The following is a 19,603-nucleotide window of genomic DNA, read 5'->3' as shown; positions in this document are numbered from 1 at the left end:
GAACAGACACACCACGAAAGACATGCTTCAAAATGTTTTCTTGCACCTTGATGGTGATACTTAACAGCCTGAAAAACTCTTTGTTTAACTCTTTACATTGTAGTATCGTTTTGCTGGGGAGCACGTAGACCTGAAGAAAATGATGTATACTTGGACTCTACAAAAGGGCATACCACTGGTCACAGTGAAACGGCAAAAAAGGAAACTTTATATTGGGCAAGAACGCTTTCTAAAGATAGTCCTGCCTGATGATCCCTCGTGGCATTCACTTCAAGATGGGTAACAACACTACACAATCACACGTATACATTGTTTGTACACAGTTCTCACTGCCTTGTGTGTTTTATAGTTATATGCCATAATTATAGGTAAAGGCTGTGAAATGTCTCTGATATGACTCTTCGTGACAGAAAAAAATGTCTTCTCCATAGCTATCTGTGGCACATCCCTTTGACATATAAAACAAGTCACTCTGACCATGAGATAAAGCACATTTTGCACACAAAATCAGGTAAGATATCGTGAAAAATCATTCTCAAATGTACTGTATATACTGTATAGGAAACTGGTGCCACATGAGGAAGGTTGTTAGTTACAGTTACAATGATGTTGTACTCAAGTTCACCCATACAGTCAATAACTTTTTCCACCAATCTCTCAAACCCAGATGTGTTGACGCTGGATGAGGATGTAGACTGGGTGAAACTCAACACTGACATGAATGGATATTACATGGTTCATTATGATGAGGAGGGCTGGAACGCCCTGACGGAGCTTCTGAGAGTAAACCACACTGCTCTGAGCTTTAAGGACAGAGCCAGTCTCATTCATAACGCCTTCCAGCTAGTCACGTGAGTTACTGTGCAGGTCCACTGCTCTCATTACAAAGCACGTCTCATCACAGGGAAAACAAGAGGAGAATAATTGTATGAGCTCATTTGTAATGTTATTTATTTTTCATAATTTCCAGTGCAGGACGACTGTCACTAGACAGAGCTTTAGATCTGATCAGTTACCTGAAGTCTGAGGCCCACAATGTTCCTCTTCTGCAAGGGCTTGGCTATCTCCAATCATTCTACAAGCTGATAGAAAAGAGAAACTTAGCTGATGTTACTCATAATCTGAAGGTATGAACACAAAAATTTCCTGGAGTCTAATTTAATTTACTGTCCTCATTCCTCCACATATCCGTCAAAGAGTCTTTCATTTCAGTAAGGCAGAACCACACGTTGAGTTCAAATGAGATCCTCTTGTCTGATTTATTTCATCTTGTATGTTTTCATAGCTATGTCTGGTTTTGTTCTGCAGACATACATCTTGCAGTATTTCAGAGATGTGATTGACAAGCAGTCGTGGAGTGATGATGGGACGGTCTCAGACCGGAGACTGCGTGAAGAGGTTCTTTCCCTTGCATGTGATTTTGGTTATCCACCGTGTTTGGAAAAGGCTAAACAGCTCTATGATATCTGGGTGGAATCCAATGGTACAATCAGGTGACTTGACAACACAGCATTTGTTTCTGCAATTATACCCTCATCACATTTTTATCATTTGAAATTATTATATCAGCAGATTTCTTAACACCTGACTAATGTTTTACAAACTATACAGCTTACCAACTGATGTGTCTGAGACGGTTTATATGATTGGAGCCCAGGATGACAGCGGTTGGGCCTACCTTCTGGAAAAGTATGGTGTTTCCATGTGCGAGACAGAGAAGAGCAAGTTTCTCTCAGCTTTAGCAAGCAGCAAGGACTCTGAAAAACTATTAAGGTACATTGTTATCGACGCATTTACAGGACCCACACGGGTCGTTGTATATCCAAAACCGCCAGCAGGTAAAATTTACCCATGCACATGACTACTGTTTTTAATCTGTTTTTAACAACAGGGAATTATAAATAACCCAATTTTAGTAAGTCAATGACTGGGAGACTTTTTTTTTTAAATCTGTTATGTACACATGGGTAAATTTTACCCCGTGACGGTTCTAGTGTTAAAAAATTATATGTATTCTGATTTTGTGTGTTAGGTTGAAACACAAAAATGTGAATTCAAATCTAAATTAGGTTTAACATCACACAATGCCTTGTATTTCTCCATTTTTTCTGTAGATTATTACAGCTTGGAATGAATGGAACTGTAATAAAAACACAGAATTTACCCAGTCTCATATACATGGTGGCCAGAAATCCAATGGGTCATTTTCTAGCATGGGATTTTGTGAAGAAACACTGGAATGAACTAGTAGAAAAGTAGGTGTGATCCACTGCTTCTTATTTTGGTTCTAAAGCTGTTAAATAGCGTGTGATTTGTTCATTATGTTGTTCATCGTAATGAAGAGACTCGTATCTCATTATCAAAGGTTTCCGCTGGGATCTTTTGGAATCAGAAGCATCATTGTTGGCACTGTAACTCAGTTCTCGTCCACAGAGGAGCTGAGAGAGGTTGGTTGTTTATTTGTTGTTTAGAGGGAATGATCAGCTAGTTTTGATGGTTCCTTTACAGTGCTTCTATTCATTCTTTTTGTGTTAAGGTTGAGACTTTCTTCAAGTCCATCACAGAGCAGGTATCCCAGCTGCGAGTCACACAGGTAGCCACAGAAAACGTGGAGAAGAACATTGTGTGGCTCAGAAGGAATCTAGAGACCATGAGGACTTGGTTGCAGCAAAGACTCAATTAAAACGTGAAAAGCAGATCAACATTTCAGACTAGTATTATACTAGTATAATGGTTTTGGTACATTAATCAGTGGATACTGATTAGCAACTCCATCATGACTTTCCAAGTTTTCTATTATTTTGCCTTTTTTTAGATTGTATTTTAATTATTGGGTAATGGCTTGAATAATGCATGATGTGTTTGCTTTTTCCAGTTTACTTTTTTTAATTGCTATGCAGTTTCAAACCACTAATGGTTTTGCCTTTGTGTTTTTCTTTGCCTTTGATGTCTCTTGACAGCTGTGCCACATTTTGTAACTAATGTTAATAGGAGACTGCCTATTAATTAGTGGCACAAAATCATACTTGAAGATGCTGAAAATGAATGAATTGAATAAGGTTTGGAACAACAACAAAATTAATAAACATGTTTTATATATATGGGATGATGTCTATTTTAAAGCCTCTAGTCTAGCCTAAAAAACAAAAAATGTGTTCTTATGAAACATGACAATGACAGGAAATGGGTTAAATGAATTGTATACATGAATATTTTTTTAAGATGACAGTGCATTTCATTTTAATTTAGGCCTATACTGAAAAAAAAACCCATTTAGGACATTTATCACTCGACCTCCACTAAGCTTTTGTTATTATCACAATCACTTCCATACAACGCAAAATTATGTATCAGCAAGAATAATAAGATTAGACTTCGCCTTCTGAGAATATAGTTCCCAGTATGTATACGGTTAGAAGATGGTTGTGTCTCATGTGACCTTGTTATCTGTACACGCTGTGACTATACAAATCACAACATGTAAATAGGAAAATGTTGGCGTTATGTTGTCGCTTATTGGGAGCAATATACAGGCTGGAGCCTTTTTTCCTCCAGTCTTTGTGCTAAGCTAGGCTAGCGGTGGTTAGACAGAGTTACGGCACGCACAGAGATGAAAAGGGTATGTATGGACTTATCTAACTCTGGGGATACGGTGAATAAGCTCAAGTCCCAAAAAGTTGGCGTGTTCCTTTAAGGTCTGGTGTTACCCGGACACATTCCTGTATATTGGCCTGCATCTCGCACTGATCCATGACAACCATAGAGCGACTGTCTAACAAGGCTCTTAATGCTGTCATTGACTAAAACGTCAGTATAGAAAAGGCTGTCCGCCCATGCCAACTGGGTCATGTTCTGAAACAGAACCACATTATCACTTGTCTGACTGACTTACATCAGTCAGCATTACATACAGTATGCATCATCTTGGAGGGTCTGAACTTCTGTCAGTTTCCCTGAATCAGAGAGCGGCTCCCGGACTCCTCCTTGGACAGGTTCTGCGCTGGTGACCAACTTCTAAACAAAACAAACATCTTTTCTCAGACACGCAATGTGGAATGGGTTATCTCACCAAAAACGAGACCAAGAGGGCAAATGCGGCCTATCAGGAGTACATTAGTGCAGGCAAGCACCCTTTCCAGCACGCTGAGCACTCGCTCTATAACACAGTCTCACCCCAAAACGTCACATACTGACGGGTCTTGACCATACGGCAACATACGACGAAAAGGGTACCCTTTAACGTCCATGTGTGACGATTCGGGTATGGTTGGGTTTAGGTATGCGTTAGGGTACCGCTAGGAGGCGCTGCTGGTGCGCTTATGTCTGCGTCTCATATTGACGTTATAGGGGTAGGGTACCCTTTTCGTCGTATGTTGACGTATGGTCAAGACCCGTCAGTATATGACGTTTTGGGGTGAGACCGGGCTGCTCTATAGCACCTGTGTCACTCAAGGCCATGTGTGTGGGCGCAGTGGCGATATCAGGCTTTGTGGCCTGGGCACTATGCATGCTGCTGCGTTCACTGCAGTGTTTTCCACAAGTTGTCTCTCGTGGCTGACAGTGGTGGTCGCCACTTAAAAACGACAGTCAGGAAGAGAGTAAGAGTGTGGTTTCTTTGTTCTCAGCTCCCTTTGATGCTCATCATGGCTTCTTGCACCTCTGACGTTGACCACTTGGTGAGAGGCTTGTACCTACCCTTACGGAACAAAAATATATGGGAATATACTGCAAAATATAATGCGATATGTTACATAATACATTTCCATATATGAGAAACTAGTTCTTACATATATTACCCCTACATGCTCCCATATGTGAATGTATGTTTACACATACACACACACACTCACTGAACGAGTTACAACAGATTTCTAGTTCCCAGCATGCTTGGCTTCTGACTGTTAGCTGTTAAAATTAAGTGTTATAATGTGTTTTGCTCAATATGAATATAGTGGGAGATCAGTTAGTGTTTAATGTTCTATTATTTTGGAATTGAAAAGGTTTTATGGTATGTGTGAGTTTTTGGGGTTACATTGTGCTGAAGAGTAGAGCCTGTGGTTCGGTTGACGATTGGCCGAATACTATATTTGAAAAGTAATGGCTGTTCAATCCTCAGCACAGTCTATTGGCTAAGAACTTTATTACATGCTGGTGTGCTTGTGCTTTTGTTAACTAGCTTAAAAAAAATGAAACATTTACAATGTAAGTAAAAAAAAAATATATATATATATATATATTACATATCTTTCTCTATATATGTGAGTTTATGCTGCATGAGTAAATATATCTGCAAATTGCAATATATTACACATGCAAATCTGATCACATCTATATATTATTATGAAGTGTATTACTGAATAAACTTAAATAGGCCTACTAAAAAAAATTCAATATGAAAAGCGGCAATTCCTTATGTATTATTCAGTATATTGTAATATATTTATACAATACATCATTCAAATACCGTTAAACCATTTAATATATTGATCATTCATATAGAGAAATATATTTTCTTTTCATAAGGGTAAACAGGTTAGAAAGGGCAACAACAGGGCAGTTTCTAATAAACATCATCACAATTTCCAGTGAAATGTTCTTCATTCGACTATACCCTGTTTCTGCTGATTATCAACGATTTCGGCCGCATCATTGAGACGGACCCAGAAGTCGACAGGGCTTTCTTTGGCATAGCAGAATAGTCTGCCAGTGGAAGACAAGACTCTGGGCTCTCGCTGATAGGGGGCAACAACAATGTCAGGTGAGGGATTTATTTTGATTTCTTCATTGCAAGTTTGATAATTTTCTTTACATCATACAACACCATCTGTACTGATTAATCCTTTACCCCTCCCCAAGACTGGTGTAGACATACTCGGCTACTCAATTTTAAGCACAACAACTGTTTTCAACACTAATAATCAGAAAGTTTTCTTGAGCAACAAATCAGCATATTAGAATACATTTCTGAAGGATCACTGAAAAAATTATGCTGGAAATTCAGCTTTGATTACAGGAATAAATACATTTTAATTATATTACATAGAAAGCTATTTTAATTTGTAATAATATTTTGCAATACTGTTTTTTTACCCTATTTTTTTTATTTTATAAAAGCAGCCTTGCATGGTGAGCAAAAGAGACTTGTTTAAAAAAAGATGTCGATTAGCACTGCATTGTTCATATACTTTTTTTGTCAATAAATAGGTTGAGACAGTAACACTCCGACTGTAACATCAACATTGTGTAATGTAGGCCTGAATGAAACATTACATGCGAGTGTTAGCGCTAATAATGTTTAGATCGCCTCGTTTTGGATAAGAATAAAACGACAGGAGCTCATGCATAGACTATATTGACTATCTCCTTGAATTTGAATCTATGTATTCACACTGGCCTCGTGAACACATTACGTCCCCCGCGTATTCTACGGCCATTAGCTGTATAAACAGTAGAAGTCAATGGAATTTCCCCATAGAGAGCCAAGTAAATGTGTGAGTGAGGGCTCCTTTTACTGTCGCTAGGAGGCACTATTGCTTTACTTCAGTTCACAATACACTCAAGCCAGCCATAAGCTGTCAACAGTGTCTATAAAACACAAATAAATTAAATCATTAACATACAAACTATTTATTTTTAATAGAATTACATTTTCCATTCCATTCCCAGATAGGTTAATCAAAAAACCCTGTGCAATACCAACTGCATCAAAAGCCTAATAGCTTAATAATAAATAAAACCACATAATTACAAACCACATGTAATTATTTTTATACCTAGCCTATTTATCCATCTGGTGATATGGTTTATCAGGGATTGTAACTGTTTCCACAGTAGTCCTCCTCAATAAACAGATAGGCTACTGCTGTAGAAAACAATGACCTAACTATTTATAACGGTTCCACTGCACAAATGTGATGCACACTGCAAGCTCTTGAGAATACACCAGCCTATTGTAGTGTTTTTTCAGAGAGTGAAATTGTTTGCATGTGATTGTCCAAATTGCTGAACATTGACGCTATTACAGTTGTTCTTGTTGAGCATGGCAGTCTGTCTTAGCGCATGGAATCTGCAAACCATTTAAATCATCAGGAATATGGAGCTATTGGTATGAATTAATCTCTTTATGAAATAGGCTATGTTTTACATGTAGATTTTTTGTTATGTTTAGGCTACTTTTTAATACAATTTTTGTATATTTATAATTCAAAGATGTTTTACTTTCTATATGTGTCTGTGTGATTATATGCGAAGCTGTCATTAATGAGGATACAATTATCAATATGCCAGCCAGCCAGTCAGTTCAGTATTTCTTTAGGAGTGCAGCAGCAGCAGTGCTGTCTTAAAGGGATAGTTCACCCAAAATAAAATAAAAATTGTCATCTACTCGTGTCGTTCCAAACCTAAGACTTTCTTTGATTTGCGGAGCACTAAAAGATACGTTAGGTGCATGTTAGGTAGGCCTAATTAGAATCAGAAAAATCTGAATTATATTTATTTCAAAATCTTGGTGAAGATTCCCAATCCCGCTCACAGGAAAGAAAGAAAGAAAGAAAGAAAGAAAGAAAGAAAGAAAGAAAGAAAGAAAGAAAGAAAGAAAGAAAGAAAGAAAGAAAGAAAGAAAGAAAGAAAGAAAGAAAGAAAGAAAGAAAGAAAAAACATGACACAGATAATAAAATAAGACAAGTGAAAATAGTGTGTTTGGAATTACACATGTTTTTATTTTATTGTATATTCACTTTCCCCCCATATTTATCATTTAGTCATTCGGGTTCGTAACAGCATGACGGAATGCCCATTTTGGGGTGAACTGTCACTTTAAACGGGGCAGCAGCTGAATGGGGAAGTAACACTCGTGTTGCTTGTCGCAGCAGCGATTGCCACTTTCAGTTTGTGTCCACTGTTATATCGAAAAACAGTGTGCAGCGATGGCTCAATAAACCGCTGATCGATCATTTTACTGCTGTGAAGTGACAGAGCTGTAGATCAGGATAACAATGCTAAGCTAGCAACAGTTGATCTGATGTGTTCCTGCGTTGAGTGAATGTGTTACTCTTCACCTCTCTCAGGATTAAACATCCACACTTTCAGCTGAAACAGGATTTGTTTTTACTTCATCCCTACATTTAATCATGGATCCGTTTGAAAGCGGTAAGGCTGCAGCTAATATGGACTCTTCATTTAAACGCGAGGTCGTGCACCTCAAAAAAAGTTATCGGCTAACATGCTAACTTACAGCTAACGTTAGTCGCTTCGATTTTTATGTATAATGCGATTTAATTTCCTCAAGCACTGCTCTTGTATTATGATAACATGTTTTTATCATTGTCCTCGATCTGTGAAAATTAATTCAGAGTTAGATATGGAGCTGGTTTGGTTAAGTAAGCAAATATAGCCTAACATTTATGCAAACTTCAAGCTTGCTAACAGACAACATTTAAATAGCCATTAGTGCATCAGCTTCGACAGGTCATGACAGGGTCTCTGATTAGATTTAATTATATCATTGTTTATGAGGGGAAGTGAATGTAATCAGTAAATTAGATCAGTAATGTATTTGTTTTGGTGACTGTCATTCACGTAATGTCTCACAATGTCCTGCTGTCAGCATCCACATATGACTTTATATTCATCATCACATCTGATCTGACAGTCTACGTGCATCAGACCTAAATCTCCAGAGTCCCAGGGTTCATGCTTTGCCCAAAATCTTATCCTAATCTTTGCAAGGTGACATTTGCTGCTTTGTGTTTTTATGGTCTTGCACATGTGACACACAGGCCAGCTGGTTGTCACTTTTTAGTACTGTCTTTGCTTATCTCCTAGTTTAGTTTGCTTAAAATAGTTTCTGTGTTGTCTGACTGTCAGTGACAGCAAAAGCTATAAAAAAAAATAAAAACTTGTTCTTGTTGACTTCCTGAATGGCTGTTAAGAAAGTTTCGCTCACAAACATTGTCAAGATTATTTGACTAGGTTTTTTAACGCTTTAACAACAACAACAACAACAACAACAACAACATCATATTGTCAGAAATACAGTGATGATAATCACCACTCTGAATAATTGGTATGTGTATCCTTGTGGTAATGAGAATTTGAGTGAGAAATGTGATTAAAGTTACCATGAAATCAAAAACCCTTATTTTTTTTATGGAATATTGCTTTTGTGTTCTTTATTATAAAATTATCTATCATTTATCAGTGTATAATTATTATTATTATTTTTTGTATTATTAATTTGCCCATGTGATCTTTAATTAAGGTCAGCAGTTGCGATAGTCTTTTCTTCCTTATTGTAATGTAGGCTATATCCCAGTGAACTGGCTTTTCGAACAAGAAAAAAATGTAGGACTGACCATCATTTTGTCCAGTGGGAATGGCTGGTGTTTGCTATTGCTGTGACAGGTTGTCCCGCACTCGTGCCAGTGAACACTAGAGAAGAGCAGAGATGTCAGTGCAAGAGGAATTTATTTGATTAAAGATTGTAAGGGTCACATGAAAAAAAATGATAAATAATTCATAATAAACACTGCAATATTCCATAAACAATAATTGTCTATTTTGTTTTCATGGTGACTTTAAAGTGACAGCAGCCTAATATTTCTGCTGCTTTCTGTGGCATTAATGTTAATCAATCAACAACAGATAAAGAGAAAATCACTCACTGCTTTGGATTAAATGAATATATTTAATTCATACATTGAATGCTGTGTTTTATTTTTAAATTTGATTATTATTTTTATATTAGTGGAACATTAAACTGTTAGATTGCATGATACAAATATTTAATTTTAATAAACAATGATGTAAGTTCTTTCTGGGTTTTTTTAAATTACTTTTTCTCAACTTTTTGAGGACTTCTTTTTAACTTGCATTAGCTTGCCTATAATATGAGGGTATGTATATAAGGAAGTTTTTCCTTTGCTATTTTTGAAAAAATTTGCATAAACATCCGCAACGTCAAAGCGCTTACCGTTGACCCGGATCCGTGAAAATAACTACAAACACTGCATTATGCATGCCAGGCCAATGCCACTTTGTAAGGAAACACTAAGCACACAATACGCATTCTTCTACAGAGTGATGAATACAAATAGTAAATCTAGTAAATATACTAGAGTATTGTATAGATACTCTTCAAGCTGGAGAAGCTTGAATTCTCTTGAACAGCACAAATAAAGTCCACCATTGTTGTTTTGGTTGTCAAGTTCTCGCATACGCCTTTGACTGTAGACTGTTTGACTTTCACCTTTCACAAATTTACATTTTTGTAGTTTACATGGAGTCGATGACGGTATCATTTTCAAAAACTTGCACTTTGAAATGCATTTTTGAAAGTTTCGGTTTTCAGGTCCCCAAACGCATAAAACGTTGTCAGTTTTAGTTGAAAACAGGGTTGTGTAAATGCCTCCTTAGTTTATGCTGTAGTAGTATCAAAATTGCTATTAAGAATTTTGAAATTTAACTGGTATCTAAAATGTTGGTATCATAGCAGTCTTATTTCCTGTAAAATATACCTAACTTTATGTATATCGCTATCGTGAAAACACAATTACTCGTATAAGGTTTTGGTCAACTCTTAATCATGTTAAATAATCGTGATAACAGTATTGACCAAAATAATTGTAATTATGATTTTTGCTCTAATCGTGCAGCCATACCCTCCAGCAACCTGTCATTTACACGAGATCACAGCAACAATTCATTGATCTTATCAATTCCAGATGGACAAAATAATTTCTTTGTTCTCAGTAGAGAAGTCATTTCACAGCCGGGAAGGAAAGACGATGTCAACTTCCGCTCCATTATGACTTTAACTGACTAATTATGGCATCTTACAGCAGTTTTTTTTTTTTTTTTAAGTCTGCAATTTAATCACATCTGCAAAATATATTCATTTATGAAATATGATCTTGATATGTTTCTGTGAGATTTATTTACTTGAAAAACTGTAGCAAGTGTTTGCTTATGTGTTTATGACTGAATAGTTCACAAACTCTGAACTGTGCTAAACAATAAATCGGGCATGTTGTTGGCCACTTAAAGAACAAGAGTATTTGTGCAGCAGACCTGAGTTTGACCTCAGGTCAGTAGGTAGGACACATTAGTGGTTTCAAGCAATGTGTTAAACAGTAATTTGATCACGGTGTTAACTGAGACAGTGCCTTGATTTGTTATTGAATTCATTTAGACTAATTATCTGTGGAAGGGGTTAAAGAGGAACACTGCGGTCACTTTATCTTCTGTCAGGGTATTGGCAAATCATATGCAGACAATAGTTTAGCAACATTGAATTGAGTATGAAATAGGTTATGCTGTACATTGGTGACAGCCTGTGGTCATGGGTGGAAGTATTTACTGAACCGAATCTTACCGATGATCTTAAGGAAGGAAAGCAAATTGTAATGCATCTCTGTGCATACAAATATGCACAGAGATGCATGAAGATGTGCTTTTCTTTCATCTTTAGTTTCACTTTCATTTGTTTTCCTCCTTTTACACTCTGACTTAAACCACTTGTGTAGGCTGACTACAAAATTTCAAAAAAGCTTTTGGTTATTTTAGACGGCATCGCTCTTGTAAACAGGAAGCCACTTCCAACAACTGTGCTTTTGTATTCACGTATGTTTTTCTGTTGCTACTCTAACCTACAGAAAGAGCTCCTCTGCCAAGGAACATGATTGAGAACAGCATGTTTGAGGAAGAGCCAGATGTGGTGGATTTGGCGAAGGAGTCCACTTCCTACCCCATCGACTCAGATGATGTAGTCTATGAACCCCGCACCTCGCGACTTTTAGTCCGAGGCCTTGGGGAAAACGACCTGGACGAAGACGAAGAAGACTACGAATCCTCCGCCCGTCTTCTTGGCATGTCTTTCATGAACCGTAGTTCCAACCAGCGCAGCGCTGCCTCATCCTACACCCGCCACCAGCCTCCTGGATCGTGCTCGATGCCTTCAGCTAAGACTACTGTGGTAGGTGTTCTCCTCCTGGTTGTGGTGGTCTCCATATTCATGGTCATTTACTTCGTTCCAGGCTGCACTTTCACCAGAACGGGGTGCCAAAAGACAAATTCAACCATGGAGACAATCTATCCAATTTCTACAAGTAAAGAACTTTTCCCATGGACAGAGTTGAGGTTACCATCCAGTGTGCATCCAGTGCATTACGATATTTCACTCTATCCCGACCTGGAGCATATGACCTTTCAAGGCAGTGTGTCAATCAAAGTGGAAGTGTTACATGAAACGAAGATTATTGTCCTGCACAGTTCTGATATGAACATAACCAAGGCCACTTTCCAAGGTAAAGTGGTCCACGTCCTGGAGTACAAACCTTGGCAGCAGATCGCCATCAAATTTCCAGAAGATCTTAAGAAGGGGCCATATGTTTTGAACATTGACTACACAGCAAACTTCTCCAACAGCTATGATGGCTTCTACAACAGCTCCTATGTCGACACAAATGGTACAAAAAGGTATTTGCAGTCCAATTCACCTTTGTGTATCCTTCTGAATATGTAGGATAAATTTGAATGAACTAGTCTGCTTAAGTGTGTTGATTGACAGTTACTTCTACTATCGTTATGCCTCTCAAACACTTCTTTTAATTCAATCCATCTTTCTTCTAGAGTTTTGGCCGCTACTCAGTTTGAGCCATTGGCAGCCCGCAAGGCTTTCCCTTGTTTTGACGAACCAGCTTTTAAATCAACTTTTCTAATTAAGATTACCAGAGAATCCAAGTATATCAGTCTTTCAAACATGCCCAAGGTAGTTTTGTTTGTTTGTTTGTTTACTGTTTTCCTCCTTTAAATGAAGTGTCTGATACATAAAATCTTTAAATTGCTGTGTATGATTGTGCTCTTGAATATGTGGTTTATGAGGACACAAATGTGTATAATGACATGGGTATTAGGCCTACAACGTAAACATGGTTTATGAGGACACTTCCTGTGTCCTCGTAAACAAAATGGCTTAAAAAAAACATACTGAATGTTTTAATGCAGAACGTTTTCTGTGATGGGTATGTTTAGATATAGGGTTAGTGTAAAGGGATAGTTTGTACAGTATAAAAATCATTACGCCTTTGGAGAGTCCACGTAAACCACATATACAAGTGTGTAGTGTTGTCAAAAGTACCCACTTCGGTACCAAGTCGGTACTGAAATTTAAAAAATGTAACGTTTTGAGTGCTGTTGAGAGGAATCGTAAACACCTATGATTGCCCATTGTGCTCACCCGCTCATCAAATAGCTAGTCTGTGATTGACTACAATGATCAGCGCTTAAAAAACATGTTGTAAATATACATAAGGCGTCTATCAGACAGCGGATCGGTCAACTGATAGACGGCTGCTTGTGCTTTGAAGCTCCCGCTCCCGTTTAAAAAAAGAAGTTTAAACTCTTCCCGTGTGCTCTCAAGCACTCCCGTGCGTTGATCTTTCTAGCCAATCACAGACATATCCGATGAGCGCGTGAACACAATGGCCAATCAGAGGTGTTTACGATTCCGCTCAACAGCGCTCAAAGCGTCACATTTTTTTAAACTAAGTAGGTTACCGAAGTCATTACTTTTGACACAAGTGTTTGTGTATACACTACCGTTCAAAAGTATTTTTTTAATTTACTTTTATTCAGCAAGGATGCATTAAATTGATCAGAAGTGATAGTGAATTTATTTAATTAATGATGTTAGAAAAGATCTCTCTTTTTTTTCAAATTGATGCTGTTCTTACCGTTACCTTTTTATTCATAAAATGTACAGTTTCACAGTTTACACAACAATATCAAGCAGCACAACACTTCACATAGGCTAATTGATAATAATAGTATCGTTAGTCATATCGTTAGCATCAAATCAGCATATGATATAAGATTTCTGAAGGAATGATCATGTGACACTGGAGTAATGGCTGGTGAAATCCAGCTTTGCCATCACAGGAATAAATTACATTGTGAAATATATTACAATAGACGATGGGTATTTCAAATTGTAATAATATTTCACACTACTGTTTTTACATTCACATTACTGTTTTAATGTATTTTTGTTCACACATTCAGTCTTGGTGAGCATAATAGAGTTAAAACATAAAATATTTCTGAGCCCAAACTTTTGAACAGTATTGTGTATATAATATTTGTTTTATAAAACCTTGTCAGATTTTTTTTATTGTCTTATTTTTCTTTTGATAATTTTATAGTTTTGTATTTGTATTGTCCAATGTCCATACATTTTTGTTTACTTTTTTAGGTTAATACCACGGATTTAAAAAATGGCCTTCAAGAAGACAAGTTTAAGGAAAGTGATAAAATGAGCACTTACCTGGTTGCATTTATTGTGGCTGAATTTAGTAGTTACAGCAAGAACGTCTCTAATACTACGGTATGTTTTCTTCTTAAAATCGTTGTCTTGTGTTGAAAATATTCTGGAAACATATTGCATTATGGTATAGTTTATTTTTTTCTTCTTCTTCTTCAAATGTTGTGCAGGTGTCTGTGTATGCCGTTCCACACAAAAAGGAACAAGTGCATTATGCTCTGGACACTGCTGCAACACTGTTGGAGTTCTACAATAAGTTCTTTGAGATCGATTACCCATTAAGCAAGTTAGGTAAGACACCTTTCCTTACAAAAACTCTCCAAACAGGCATTATTAGATTCCTAGAATAGCTGAATGTACACTCTAATGTAATTTTGACGAATAACAAACTTAAAAATGTTTAATTGTGTTGCCTTACATGACCACGTTTTCTTTCGAAAATCAATAGATTTAGTGGCCATTCCTGACTTCCTCGCTGGAGCCATGGAGAACTGGGGACTAATCACATTCCGTGAGACAACTTTGCTAGTAGGGAATAATTCCTCCCCTATAGACAAGCAACTGGTGACTTCTGTCATTGCTCATGAACTTGCCCACCAGGTAATTCACTTTATAAATAAAGCAACATTCTCATGACTGGGTAATAATAGTCACGTTCTAATGGTTTATAACTATTACTGGTAAAAGCAGACATTTGGCATTATCAGGACCCACAAATATTCCCCCATTGCATTGTTATACATAAAAAAAAATATATATATATATACACATACACAAACACACACATATATATATATATATATATATATATATATATATATATATATATATATATATATATATATATATATATGTTTATGTGTGTGTGTGTGTGTGTGTGTGTGTGTGTGTGTGTGTGTGTGTGTGTGTGTGTGTGTGTGTGTATATATAAACATTATATAAATACACAATTCGCCTGTTGACAGGGAAAAAACGATTTTTTAAATCTTTAAATGGATTAGCACCGTCTTATTTAGCAGATTTGCTGACTATGCACACCCCAGTCAGAGCACTTAGGTCAAATGACCAGCGACTTCTAGACTGTCCTAGATCTAGACTGAGAACCAGAGGAGACAGAGCATTTTCTGTTGCAGGACCTAAGCTATGGAATGCTCTTCCCCTTAATATTAAGGAAGCTAGCTCTATTGAGTCATTTAAATCGCTTTTAAAGACTCATCTTTTTGATAAATCTTTTAATACAATATGTGCTGTGACGTTGTGATGTTTGATTGTAAAAATGTTTACATGTGTTTTTAACTATTACTGTTATTATTGGACATTTTGCCTATGTAACTCTCTCTGATTAATTAGTATGTTTTTATGCTTGGTAGGAATTTCTGTACAGCACTTTGTGGCAGTAATGACTGCTTGGAAATGTGCTTTATAAATAAATTTGACCTTGACCTTGACACACATATGCATGTATATATTTAAGAAATATTTTAATGTATATACTGTATAATGTATATATATATTTATACATTATTTATATTTTATATATATATATATATAATATCTTAAATGTATGTAAACACAAACTTTTATTTTCGATGCGATTAATCGTTGCCCAGCACTAATAGTAATATCAAATACAAATAATAAATCGGAAATTAAGTCTTTAAATTCTAATAAAAAAGAAAAGGCGAGTCAGACATGCTATGTTCATTATGTTGTTTTTCTCTTCAGTGGTTTGGAAATCTGGTGACTATGAGATGGTGGAATGATCTTTGGCTGAATGAAGGATTTGCAACCTACATGCAGTACATGTCGATTGAAAATGTGTTCCCACACCTTGACATAGTAAGTTTTAGACTAAATTAGGAGAAATACCCTTTGTTTCTTTCAGTACGTTATTTTTTGTTTGAATGTGTCAATATATTAAATGTATCTATATATATATATATATATTTAAAATGTCTATATTTAATCTTGTGTCTTTCATTTCCAGGGCACTGAATTCTTAAATGTTCGATTTAAAGCACTAGCCAAAGATGCATTGAACTCGTCCCACCCAGTGTCTACTGTCGTGAGCACCCCAGAGCAGGTGGAAGAGATGTTTGATTCCGTGTCTTATGAGAAGGTATATCATACATTACCTATTGCTTGTGAAGTGACTTAATTAACCCTCTTTTTGAAAACTGGCACAGTGTAATAATTTTCATTGATTGTATATCTATTCTCATAACTTGTTTCTTGATCATGCAAGGGTGCTTCAATACTGCTGATGCTCAATTCAACCCTCACAAATGGGGAGTTTCGAAAAGGAGTGATTGAGTACTTACTAAAGTATAACCGATCAAACACAGAAAGTGAAGATTTATGGAACAGTCTTTCTCAGGTCAGACCCTTTTTTACTAGATTGAATTTAAAATGTCTGAACAGTGATTGTTTTTTAACATTTACGATAACAAAGCAAATAGTTTTCTTGAGTGTAATGCATACAGTTACTATACTTAATGAAAAAGTAACTAAGCTGACATCTGAGCCATGTTTATATTAGCGTACACTGACATCCATGTTCTCCATAGGTGAGCAAACAAAATGTAAGTGTATCTGAGATGATGAACACCTGGACTGTTCATAAGGGCTTTCCTCTGATCACAGTGAAGAGGAATGGCACTCAAGTGACATTGTCGCAAGAACATTTCCTTCTGAATGCTGAAAACAGCACAGACGACAGGTAGAGGATTTGAACCTTAAACGTTGATCTAAAAATGTTTTGTAATGAATTAGGGCGAGATTATATCCATTTGCTATTGGTTAGTAATGTTGGTTTTTGCTACTTTAGGTACCATATGTTCTGGAAAATAAGTTGCACTTGACTGTCGCACCGGGTCAAAATTTACTCTTCCTCATGTCGTTCCAAACCTATAAGACTATCATTCATCTTTAGAACACAACTGAAGATCTTTTTAATAAAATCTGAGCAAGTTCTGTACTCTCCATTGACAGCTACCACTTTGACGCTTCAAAAAGTCAAGAGATTGTAAATCTAATCCAAATTAATTGAGTGGTTTAGTCAAAATTTTCTGAGACACGATCACTTTAAATGATGAACAGATTTAATTTAGGCTTTTATTCTCAAATAAACATTGATCAGCGAATATAAACAGAAGCTAAACTGAACCTGCTTGACAAACGAGAACCACCCTCTTGAAGCTCAAACGTGCTGCGTAACACAAGAACTAACCTCATTGGTTCTTGAGGAAGCTCAAATGTGCTGCGTAACACAAGAACGAACCTCATTGGTTCTTGAGGAAGCTCAAACGTGCTGCGTAACACAAGAACGAACCTCATTGGTTCTTGAGGAAGCTCAAATGTGCTGCGTAACACAAGAACGAACCTCATTGGTTCTTGAGGAAGCTCAAATGTGCTGCGTAACACAAGAATGAACCTCATTGGTTCTTGAGGAAGCTCAAACGTGCTGCATAACACAAGAATGAACCTTATTGGTTCTTTTGGACACTCAAACGTGCTGCCTAACGAGAATGAACCTCATTGGTTCTTGCTGAAGCTCAAACGTGCTGCCTAACGAGAATGAACCTCATTGGTTCTTGCTGAAGCTCAAACGTGCTGCGTAACGAGAGAATAAACCTCATTGGTTCTTTTGGACGCTCAAACGTGCTGCGTAACGAGAGTGAACCTCATTGGTTCTTGTAGAAGCTCAAACGTGCTGTGTAACATGAGAATGAACCTCATTGGTTCTTGCTGAAGCTCAAACGTGCTGCGTAACACGAAAATGAACCTCATTGGTTCTTGAGGAAGCTCAAACGTGCTGCGTAACACGAAAATTAACCTCATTGGTTCTTGTAGAAGCTCAAACATGCTGTGTAACACTAGAATGAACCTCATTGGTTCTTGTGGAAGCTCAAACGTGCTGCGTAACACGAGAATGAACCTCATTGGTTCTTGTAGAAGCTCAAACGTGCTGTGTAACATGAGAATGAACCTCATTGGTTCTTGCTGAAGCTCAAACGTGCTTCTTAACACGAGAATTAACCTCATTGGTTCTTGTAGAAGCTCAAACATGCTGTGTAACACTAGAATGAAGCCTCAAAGTGGTAGTTGCGTTGCTGTCAATGGAGGGACAGAAATCACTACAATTTTATCATAAATATCTTAATTTGTGGTTTGGAACGAAATGAGGGTGAGTAAATTAGACGGAATTAAAAATGTTGGGTGAACTAACCCTTTAAAAGAATAAACAAAGATTGCATCAGTGTATAGGTAATTTATTTTGTTATTACTCTTAGAAATGATGTAAAATACCAGTACATAAATCGGAACGTTTAAAAACATAGTGGAAGTAAAGACATTTAAAAAGAGTTCCATTTCAAATACATACTGTTCTTTTGGACGTTTTATTTCCACACAAAAATTAAGCACCACAACTGTTTTAACAGATAATAAGAGGAAATGTTTCTTGAGCTGTAATCAGCATATTAGAATGATGTGTGACACTGAAGACTAGAGCACAGCTGTGGCCAAAAGTATTGGCATTTAACTGTAGTGTATGGCATGAGATAGAAAAGTCTTGTTTGTATTAAGGTTCCAGAGGTTTAAACGAGCTCTGTTGTAATGATCTATTAAAACAGCAAGCTTTACTTGAAGTCTTAATGTATAATGTTAATTGATCGACTTTTGTGTTACATATAGCAGCTTGTGGCATATTCCCCTGACATATGTGAACGACAGCTGTGTTCTCAGCTCCTGCAAGCAAGTGTTTCATCTCAAGGACAAAACAGGTGAGCATTGTCCTCAGAACCGAGTGTACGGACATAGACAGATGATTCCAACTACTGGAAATAATAATATATTGTTTGTTGCTTTAAATCTTTTCCAGCCATATTAAAGCTTCCAGGTAAGGTGAAGTGGTTGAAGTTCAACTTCAGGAGTGATGGCTTCTACATAGTGCATTATGATAAGGAGGGATGGAAGGACTTGATTGATGCTTTGAATGAGGACATGACTGTCCTCCCCTGTGAAGACAGAGCAGCTCTCATCAATAACATCTTTGCTCTCTCCAGGTAGATCTGATTTTAAATGAAAGGTTAAAGTTATTAGACAAGACTTTAAAGAGCTGATGCTACAGGATTCCTACAATCAAGGAAGACCTGACATTATCAGGGAATCATTCATTTATTGTTATTTATCAATCGTTTGTATTCTTGTGATTCAGCCATAACATATTTTTTTTATTTGATAATACTGCTATTTGCAATTGACCGTTCGCAAAGACCCGCCCAC

General features: G+C 36.8%; 1 protein-coding gene across 1 annotated transcript in view; it reads left to right on the top strand.

Annotated features, from left to right (window-relative positions):
- Positions 1–19,603, top strand: part of LOC306995614 (leucyl-cystinyl aminopeptidase-like) — a 31,319-nt gene that overhangs the window by 5,622 nt on the left and 6,094 nt on the right. Inside the window, exons 11-31 of the mRNA XM_079607370.1 lie at positions 104–279; positions 432–511; positions 668–851; positions 971–1,127; positions 1,309–1,493; positions 1,612–1,773; positions 2,115–2,255; positions 2,366–2,447; positions 2,537–2,681; positions 4,042–4,122; positions 11,652–12,474; positions 12,628–12,766; positions 14,249–14,380; positions 14,488–14,608; positions 14,766–14,917; positions 16,043–16,156; positions 16,305–16,436; positions 16,563–16,694; positions 16,885–17,036; positions 19,013–19,101; positions 19,200–19,383. Coding sequence (XP_079463496.1) covers positions 104–279; positions 432–511; positions 668–851; positions 971–1,127; positions 1,309–1,493; positions 1,612–1,773; positions 2,115–2,255; positions 2,366–2,447; positions 2,537–2,681; positions 4,042–4,122; positions 11,652–12,474; positions 12,628–12,766; positions 14,249–14,380; positions 14,488–14,608; positions 14,766–14,917; positions 16,043–16,156; positions 16,305–16,436; positions 16,563–16,694; positions 16,885–17,036; positions 19,013–19,101; positions 19,200–19,383 — 3,563 coding nt within the window. The remainder of the gene's footprint in view (positions 1–103; positions 280–431; positions 512–667; positions 852–970; positions 1,128–1,308; positions 1,494–1,611; positions 1,774–2,114; positions 2,256–2,365; positions 2,448–2,536; positions 2,682–4,041; positions 4,123–11,651; positions 12,475–12,627; positions 12,767–14,248; positions 14,381–14,487; positions 14,609–14,765; positions 14,918–16,042; positions 16,157–16,304; positions 16,437–16,562; positions 16,695–16,884; positions 17,037–19,012; positions 19,102–19,199; positions 19,384–19,603) is intronic.

The sequence above is a fragment of the Phoxinus phoxinus genome, assembly GCF_949152265.1.
Source record: "Phoxinus phoxinus genome assembly, chromosome: 3".
In the NCBI taxonomy this organism is placed as follows: Eukaryota; Metazoa; Chordata; class Actinopteri; order Cypriniformes; family Leuciscidae; genus Phoxinus; species Phoxinus phoxinus.
The sequence above is the reverse complement of the archived record's forward strand: the minus strand, read 5'-3'. Positions and strand labels throughout refer to the sequence as shown.